Here is a 9974-nt window from a genome sequence, read left to right as displayed (position 1 = left end):
TATTCTACATGTTTAATAAGTGTCAGATAGCTGACTTTAGTGGGTGATCTATAATTAGTTGAAATTGGAAGCTTATACACTGAATAAAAAAACGCAATTTTTCCACTGTCTGAAGTTAAATCAGATTAAACTTATCTGATTTAACACCCAGACTGTGTTAATGGCAGTCTGAATTACCAAAACAATTTCTATTCACTTTCAATTTGGAAATAACGGCCTTTATGAAGTAACATACATTTCATTAAACCTACATTTCTGCTTTTATTTTTTTTAATTGGTCTGATGTAATATCCATCCATCCATCCATTTTCTGTTCACCCTTGTCCCTAATGGGGTCGGGAGGGTTGCTGGTGCCCATCTCCAGCTACGTTCCGGGCGAGAGGCGGGGTACACCCTGGACAGGTCGCCAGTCTGTCGCAGGGCATCTGATGTAATATTCAAAATGTAATTGGGAGGTTTCCATTTCCTGTTAGTAGAAAGTCATCGCGATTAAGCAAAAATTAAGGTGTTAACACATCAGTTTTTGTCTAATTAATCTATACAATGCGTCTCAATTGGTGCTGGAGTTACTGAAATAAATTGAGTTTTCAACAATCTAATTTAGCAAGTTAATTTGTAAATAGACAGTTTCTACTAAAGATTTAGAACAAAAACTGGATTTTTTTGGTACAACTGCATCCTTTTAATATCTAAATGGAGAAAAAAAACAAGTCTGAACAACTAAGTAATGTTACTTATTTTAATCACTTAAAATGATTACGTTTCAGATATCAAACATTTAAAAGGAACTGACTAATTTGTATGACAACGGAACAAATTTTTATTATCTCTGTATCTAAAAAATTCATTTATTTAACATGATCTTAAGCTGAATATTAAAGGTTTGCTGGGGGTCCCCAGTCCAAGACCAGAGGTGAAGCTTGGAGCGTAGATGGTCCAGTTTTCTCTTCATTGCAAAAACAAAAACTGCAGAAATGTTCATCTGTTCATCCCTTAAATCCAAGCTGAGATTTGGAAGATGCCTGAAGTTCTGAGACCTTTGCAGACTTCATTATATAAAATATATAAAACACAACAAACCAGAGTGGAGTCTTGTTTGTTTCGTTTAAGCTATCTTTATTTCACATTTATTTGTACACAATAAATACAGTCAAACATCCACTGGTGTGTAAATCTGAAGATTTAATGTCCGCAGAGCCGACATTAAACATGGGAATTTAATCAGTGAACTGGGCGTTAAATCAGGACCAGTAGCAGGTTTAAAACAACAACAATAACAAAGTCTCTGATGGAAACGAGACATCAGTCTGATTTTATTTTAATACAACAGGGTAAACGCAAACTTCAAAAATAAGTTTGATGTCATTCAGATCTCAAGGAGATCAATGAGAACACAGCAACGAGGCTGACAGATATCTCTTTCCCTCTGGTCTAATTATCTACTGTTTAATAAAAAGGTCTTTATTTCCGAATATAATGAAACAAACAGAGAAAATGCTACAATTTTTTTTATTTTTTTTTAACAGATATCCATCTCCAAGTTTTCTGTAAACTATTCATGTTTCAAAAACAGAAGCAGTAAAGACACTACGGTGGCTATTTAAGGCTAAATAACACAAAGAGCTGATAAAATAAATGCTTTTATACGAATACGGCTTTCAAACAAACCTCAAACATCAACAATACTGAGAGGGAACAAGAAGACGTGAAGAAAGTGCTTCGCTATGGAACGGGACAGTTAGCATCTCAAAGCCAGTAGCTGCTAGTGGCTCCGGCTAGAGGTGGCTAGCGGTCCAAGATGGTAAAAGATGTTAAGATGGAACAATCTGAATGATCTGCAGGGTTCCTGAATGGCTTCCACTGAAAAGGAACTCAAGATTTAATAACTAAAATTTTAAAGATAAAAACATTAGGAAGGAAGGAGTGATGGAGAGATACTAGGAAGGGAAAAAGGATACAAGGAAGGAATCTGGGAGCGAGGGAAGAATGGACACAAGGAAGGAATACAGGAGAAAAGGAAGGAAGGAAGGGAGGCCATTAAGGATGGAAAAGAATAGATGGATTTAAGGACTGAAGGAGGGAAGTAAGGAAGGAAAGTTGACACAAGGAAGGAAAAAAGGGACAAAGACAGAAGGTTGAGAGTGAGGGCATAAAGAAGGAAGGAAGGAAGGAAGCTGAGCATTTAGGGAATAAAGTCTGGAGATTTTTTTTTTCTTTCCTCTTATTTTTTTCAGACCACTTTTCCAGACCTGAAAAATCCTAAAATCATATTCCAGATTTTCTTTCCTCAGACTGCGAAGAAACCCCGAACATCACAGAAACATCTAAATCTGGACGTCGGGACACAAAAACAACAACAAGACGTTACACTATGTGTGTGTTTACGCTACAGGATTCCTTAAACTGCTTCTAAAGCGAAAACAAGGGCATAAAAAAACAAACAAAAAAACAAAGAGGAAGTCACTGAAAAGGAGAAAAACAAACAGAATTGCCACTTTTCCCTTGTTGGTGTAACCGTTTGCAGTTACGATGCGTTGAAGGCGGAGAGGACCGGCCTCGGCCGAGCTGGAGTCGGGATCAGACCACAGTTTGATTTTATTGGCGGGTCATGTGATCAGGAAGCTGCTGCTTTATCAGGAACATGAAAAAATTACCAGCAAAACATCGCTCTGATTTGCTCTGATTGGGCGCATAAAAGTGTAAAAAAATAAAATAAAAAAATCTGCCACTAATTTTAAATAGGTAAAATGGAAAAGTGTAACATTTAATGCATTTTAATAAAAAATAAATGAGGATGACATTGTAGTTATTCAATTTTCTGACAGATTCATAACTTAGGAAGATTTCCATCTTATTTGTGCTTTGAAAAATAAAACTAAACAAGTTAAAAGTAGAATTTAAAACCATGGTTTTGGCCAAGAAAAGCCTGGATGGCCTCAAAATATCCATAAAATGAATCGAACTTTAATGTTTATCACAGTATTAATCAGCTTGGGATTGGAAAGTTGGACAGTGGGGAAGTTATCTCTTCTTTTTCAGCAGGAAAACAAATGAATATGAAGCCAGGAGGTGATTAGCGCCAGCAGCTAAATCCTGCCTCTAATATTCATTAGTTGAGTACGGAAGCTCTTAACTGCCAGGAAATAAATTCCTGTGCAAAATCTGTTTTAAACGAGAAAACATTCTGGTTTAATCAATATTAAAAACACTAAATACTAATACAAGATTTATTTGATCTCAATAAAACTAAAATATCTTTTAAACAAGAAATCTGCCAGAGGAGCGTATTTTTATATCTTGTTACAGCGCCAACGCTTTTCAATTCCACATTTTTACAAAAAAACTTTCACATTATAATATTTTTTACTATTTTTGACAAGTGCCATTATTTAACATCTTTTTCTCATTTTATGGAGAAAACTTTTTTAAGGTTTTAACAAGGAAACTCTGTTGTTTTAATATATTTTCTTTTTTCCCAATGAGAAAATTGCCGTTTTAACGAGACACTGTTTCTGGATTAATCTCCATGCTGGCATTTAAATGTTTACATTTTTTAAGAGATTAGAAAATAGAATGAATCACACTGTAATGAGAGAAGCTAACATTTTCTGTTACACTGTACAAAAATATTGACGCCTGCAACTAAGCCGCATTTTTAATTACGAACTTCAACGTCTTATGTGAACTTTATGTGTTGAATCTAAAAGCGACAGCGCCCTTCCAGACACAAGATAAGGATGCAAATTTAAATTAAAATTTTATACATTTGTTTTTCTAATGAGCTTTAGGGTAAATTTTAGATGCTTGTTCTGCATTAGTTATTGTAAATTTAAAGCGAACTGGTTTAAATGAGGCCAAACTTACTGAAAATCAGTGAATTACACCTCCAGGAAGTCAATGTGGCTTCAAAAATGTTCCTTAAAGTGCAATCCACTCTGCTGACCACGAGTTGTTCCCTTTTCTGTAAACTTCCCTTAATTTACCAGGAGGAAATGTCTTTTTTGTTTTTGGTAATGTAAATATTCCAGATGCAGATAAAGCAGGCGATGTTCCTCGTTTGCGTCAACTGAGCAGGAAAAACAGACGATAAAGGCACATTATTCCGACCCTCTGAGGTCTCAGACGTCTCCAGGCTCGCTCAGGGCGTCAAGCGTCCTCCGGTTTATTTGGGGGTGTCGGTGTCGGAGCAGTTTCACACCAGCGTGATCTCCACCTCCTCCCGGCGCTTCACCTGGCCGCGAGGATGCTGCTTTGGGGGAGGAGGAGCTGCACGGACCTGCGACACACACAACACGACCGACAAAATCACAACAAAGTTGCTTTTCAAAATACAGGCATGATAAAAAAAATGAAAATACACCCTACTCTCAGTTTGAGAAATAACACTACTAAATAATACTACAAGGCTTGCACTCTTTTTCCTACAGTAAAATTCAAGCACTTTTCAAGGTAAGTTTTCAAAATGTTCTAACACCAAAACAATAAAAAAAGACCATTTCAATTCATTAAAATATATATATATATACTGTATATAGGAGTATATAAAATAAATATATGTAGGAGTTTTGAGTTTAACTACTGCTCTGAGTTTTGTTCTTTCACTAAATGCCTGTTTTTGAGTCTTTACTACAATTAATCAATTAGGTAGAGATTATTTCAGTAATCCATTAGTCATGATTAATACAATTAATCTTTTCAGTGTTTGTCCAAAATAAACAGTGGAATCAAACTTTACAACACATGTAGTTTGCTATGTGACTCTTGTTTTCTGGAGCCATCATCTGGTGAGAGATGTTACTGAACTGTAGCTTACAGGTCTGATGCTGCCGGCGCCGCTCTCTGGGTATTTAGGAGGTTGAGGGGATCCTTGAACTGGACCTGAAGGAATGAGAAACATTCAGATTGTTCATATTTTATCTCTGCAAGCTCTTTGCTTTCACCGCAGACACAGCAGCTGATCTTACTGTGATACGGGCTCTTGTGCGGCGCCGGCGGAGGCCGGTGGTGTCCGTTGTGGTAAGATGGCGGCCGGCCGACTGGAGAGGCTGCGGCGCTGCACGGACTGGACGCGGGAGAGGCGGCGGTGGGAGTCTGCAGGGGGCTGCTGTGGAGAGGCGCCTCCTGGAAGGGACTGCAGGGGGAGCGGTCGCTCTGAGCCGCGGCCGAGGGGGAAGCCTTAAAACGCAAAACGCAGCGTCACAAACCCAACATGCTGCAAACTGGATCAACTGCTGCACAATTCAAGCTTTAAACACAACAGCAGCTCCATTTATACAGGGATCTTTACATTTTAGAAAATTCAAACACTTTTTAAGAATTTCAAGGTAAGTTTTCAAACTTTTACATTTCATTGAAGGTAAAAACAATACAAACAAACTAAAAAAAGACTCATATTCAATATATGATATCATATTCAGCTGCAGAGTTGCCTTGCAGCAAGAAGGTCCTGGGTTCGATTCCCGGTCTGGGGTCTTTCTGCATGGAGTTTGCATGTTCTCCCTGTGCATGCTGGGTTTTCTCCAGGTACTCCGGCTTCCTCCCACAGTCCAAAAACATGACTGTCAGGTTAATTGGTCTCTCTAAATTCTCCCTAGGTGTGAGTGTGTGTGTGCATGGTTGTTTGTCCTGTATGTCTTTGTGTTGCCCTGCGACAGACTGGCGACCTGTCCAGGGTGAACCTGCCTCTCACCCGGAACGTTAGCTGGAGATAGACCAGCACCCCTACTGACCCTGTTAGGGACAAAGGGTGTAAAAAAATGGATGGATGGATGAATGGATGGATATCATATTCAGAGGTGGTGGAGTAACCAAAAGTTGAACTCAAGTAAGAGTAGAAGTACTTCAACATAAAAACTCAAGTAAAAATAAAAAACAGTAATCTAAGAAATGACCCAAGTAAGAGCAAAAAAAGTACTGAGTAACTGATGGATTTAATATTTAATAATTACATCATCAGATGGAGTGGAATGTTTGGTATTTTAAGGATCAAGAGAAAAAAATATTTCATATAAGTAAAATCAGGTAAAATATTTATTTTTCCAAATTAATTTCTTTTGATATAAAACTTATAAAACTTTATACAAACCTGCCGGTTTTGTGTGTTTGTGTCTGGAGGAATTTTTGGTTAGAACTTGTTTGTTCTTTTTTCAAGAGAAGCAAAACTTCACTATCAAGTACAAGTAAAAAGTACAGGGTAGTAAAAGTACTCCTAACGGTACATTTTATTAAAATGTTACTCAAATAAATGTAACTGAATAAAGTAATTTCTACCCAACTCTGATTATTTGTCACTGTAACTAACATCTTGTGACTGTATTCTATATTTTACAGCATGCACAATATAAATGACAAAATAGCAACATGTGATGTTTAGAAACATCTCTCACACACCTGACTGGTCAGAGAACAAAAAACTCATTTGACAAAAAAAAAAAAAAAAAAAAAAAAAATCAATAATCTTGTTTAGTGTATAATACATAAGACAACCTTCATTTCAATTACACAGACCAATAAGTCATTGAGAAGTTAAGAATAATAGATATTCATTACATGGAAACAATCCAAGCAAATTATGTTCAGGTTAAGAGCTTTCCTGCTCAAATTAAATGTTTAAACAAACAAAAAAAAGTAAAATAAATAAATAAATAAATCTCTAAATATGTTTTCTGGCGTTTTGCAAATGAAAATAATTTTAACAATTCTAACTGACCTAAAACAAGAAAGGTTTAGTCTGATTTAACTTCAGACATCGAGAAAAACGTATCTGTGTCTTCTTATTATGTGTATGAAAATAAAGTACATAAAGGTTTCAAGGCTTCAAGCTCCCATATGGCCGTGCTTTAGTATCAGCAGCCTACCTGAGCGCCGCCTTCTTTCTCTCCATCTCCGTTTTCGATGACTCCAGTGAGATCTTCCACCAGGACGGCAGGAAAGACGCCGACGGCGCCGTTAAACTCCCCCTCCCAGAAACCGTCGTCCTCATGAGTCTCTCTGCTCAGGATGCGGATGATGGCGCCTTCGGGGAACGAAAGTTCTTCGGCCGTTTGACCCGCGTAGTCGTACAGAGCCTTCGCAAACGACACTGATATAAACAGATTACTGTTATTTTACATGCTCGTCTGATGCTGATCAGCAGTAGTGTTGGGTTTGCGGGCCTCACCGCTGGAGTCCCCGTTGACGGAGCTGGCGGACAGTTCGGTCTCGGGTTCGGTGGAGTTGCTGGAGGAGTGGGAGCGGGCGTCCAGCGAGGCCAGGGACTGCAGCATGCTCAGCAGGCTGTTGGAGGACGGCAGCTGCAAGTATTTCTCTGGAACATAACCGACCTGTCCACTGCGGTTCCTGGCCTGCAGAAATAAAAGTGTCATTCAATATATATCTGTAAAGACACAGCCATGTTTCAATCCATAAGCGGGATTCCTGAGCATCCATGTGAGCCAGGCAGCCACACTTGTCTTTTCCTGTATAAATAATAAATCCTTAATATTTATGCATGGAAATCTCTTTTATTATGCTATTGTGCAGATATACAGCCATTTTTTTAACCTCCTTTAAACATCCTGGACAAAAAAGGGGTGCACAAACTTTCTATATACACATACATGAATGTGTAGCAGCATCTTACCTTGAGCCAGTCCTCCATATCTCCATCATCGATGACCTCCAGGATCTCCTGTTCCTCGATGGTCAGTTCGTCTGGCTGAGACGCCTGCAGGCAGCAGATTAAACTGACTTCAGTTTTCCCCTGTTATAATCCAACTCCATTGGTCACCTCGTGCTTTTCGAGCTGCTCGGTCAGCTCTCTGTTACCTTGTAGGAGTAAAGCACTTTGCAGGTGAGAGGATAGTTCTTCAGGGTGCTGGAGGGACTGGAGCTGCTGTCGTCCAACACCTCACCGCTGTCCTCCGTCTCCTCCTCGTCTTCCCGCTCCAGATCAGCTGTTCCCTGAAAAAGATTACATCTTCACTTCTGCTAAATGTTACTTTAATTAAGCACACAAAAAATACACTAACAGTTTTTAGAGCCATTTCCGTAACAACAGACAAAAACATTGAGTTTTGCTTGAATAAGGCAGGTTTGGGGTCTTACAGAGAGTGAAGGATCATGGGTATTGAGGTTGTTCCAGCGTTCGTTCTCCAGTTCCTCCATCACCTGGTTCATCGCGCTCTTCAACCACGTTTCCACAGCAACTCCCGCCTGCCGCAGGAGGTCCAATCGGGCCTCAGCCTTCACTTTCACAGTCTGCCATTAAATGAGAAAATGGCCATTTTATTTGCATACCAATGTGGCAGCAAGACATTTACAGCTTCTACAGTTAAGTTAGTGTTGGGTAAATTGTATTATTAGTATTATCAAATATTTGTTGTATTATGTAGCCTTGTAGTTACATTTAGATAATGTTTCTGTGTGTTCATTAATTCTGATTTCTTCTTAATCCCTCCTTGGAAGAGGGAGGTGACAGATATTCTTAGCAGGACTCCCTGTGAAATGGAAGTGTTAGTTGTTCCAAGCTGAGTTTTACAACCCTGGAGGAAACTCTGCTTTGTTCTTTGTGATACAAAGCCGTTGCTTTGAAGCTATACAACGTGTCCTATTCGACGCCGTGCTTGGAGGCTTTGAAGCTATACAACGTGTCCCATTCGACGCCGTGCTTGGAGCAAGAAGGATTTAGATTGTAGATACCATGTGTTTAGTTTAGTGATTGTCTTGTAGCACTGCAACTAAAATGCTTTGACCCCACCCCCTAGAGTTGCAGCGCCCCGTGTGGCAGGGTTCCTAAAATCAATAAAACAGAGGAGCGGGAGATGTGTTTTTCAGAGCGGTAGGAGATTTGTAACTGAAAGCACATCTCTGTCTGCTCTCCTCGCGAGAAACAAAGAATCTAACTCTCTTGTCTTTCCTGTGTTTGTTTAAATTGTCTCTAATAGGTATTTAGACCTGACATTTATATGGTCCTTCGCAGCCGGAAGTCAAGACACCGAACGGATCCCGGCAGGTCTGGTCGACTCCGGTAAAGACCGTGCGCACGGCAAGTTTCTTATTGGAAACTTCTCAAAACCTGTTGAAGGGCTGGTGTCGGCCTACCTGTTGGAATCTGACGGTTGACGACTCCGAGGGGAAGACAGAGGGTGAGTGGATTGTTGTTTAAAAGTGTGGCGAATGACTGAGGGTCATTGCGCGAATACAAAACCCTGTAAATTCTAGACTCTAACAGGTAAAAATAGAGCACAGAAATCCGTGAAGGGCGTACGAAGTCCTTGCGCAAAATTTCGTTGAAACAGGTGCACGGAGCCTGGTGCAGACCTGCAGTAAAATTTAATTAATTAGGCGATAAAAAAAAAAAAAAAATTTTTTTTTTTTTCGGCGATAAAAACGAGAATAATAAAATTTAATAAATTCGGAATAATAATAAAATGATAACAACAATAAAATTTCCTCAATTCGATATATAATAATAAAATTTAATCAACAATAAAAAATATTTAAATCAGGCACTAAAATTGTAATTGGAACGGATGGCGGAGTCCGGCGAAGCAGGCGCTTAAAGTCCGCAACAAGTGTGTGATTGTGCGAGTGCTTGGAGGTGTAAATACCACTTGTTATTTTACCTCATATAAAACAGTAGGATTGTAACCAGCAAACCTCTTGAGGATGCAGAGGTAAGAACCCCCACTCGAAAGAGTTGAAGCGTGGGTTACCTCAACAGGTTGTTTCAATTGCTGGCCTACTGAACAGAACCCCAGTTTTTAGGACTCCCTAGGCGTCGACAAACTGGGCCAAAATTTTATAAATAAAAAAATTTTAAAAAATGGGGAAAAATATAAGTAAGAATAAGCCAACAGACAGTTTAAAAACAAATGACTGGAAATATGTTGAAAATCAGGATCCGCATAAAATAAAACATTTAGATAAATGGATAACAAACTATAACTTTGACGGCCGTCTAAACTCACAAGAACTAACAGTACTGCAGGATA

At 39.0% G+C, this 9974-nt stretch overlaps 1 protein-coding gene across 1 annotated transcript in view; it reads right to left on the bottom strand.

The window, feature by feature from the left end:
* Positions 1-1092: 1092 nt before the first annotated feature.
* The window catches only part of LOC114152992 (F-BAR and double SH3 domains protein 2-like), a 43242-nt gene continuing 34360 nt past the window's right edge, over positions 1093-9974 (bottom strand). The window contains exons 13-20 of the mRNA XM_028031196.1: positions 8086-8238; positions 7807-7941; positions 7622-7705; positions 7160-7343; positions 6858-7081; positions 4965-5175; positions 4814-4878; positions 1093-4276 (exon numbers count right to left, since the gene is read on the bottom strand). Of these exons, the coding sequence (XP_027886997.1) occupies positions 4193-4276; positions 4814-4878; positions 4965-5175; positions 6858-7081; positions 7160-7343; positions 7622-7705; positions 7807-7941; positions 8086-8238 (1140 nt within the window). The 3' untranslated portion in view covers positions 1093-4192. The remainder of the gene's footprint in view (positions 4277-4813; positions 4879-4964; positions 5176-6857; positions 7082-7159; positions 7344-7621; positions 7706-7806; positions 7942-8085; positions 8239-9974) is intronic.

This window comes from Xiphophorus couchianus, chromosome 11 (genome assembly GCF_001444195.1).
Source record: "Xiphophorus couchianus chromosome 11, X_couchianus-1.0, whole genome shotgun sequence".
Classification (NCBI taxonomy): domain Eukaryota; kingdom Metazoa; phylum Chordata; class Actinopteri; order Cyprinodontiformes; family Poeciliidae; genus Xiphophorus; species Xiphophorus couchianus.
Note: the sequence above shows the minus strand (reverse complement) of the source record. Positions and strands in the feature narration are given on the sequence as shown.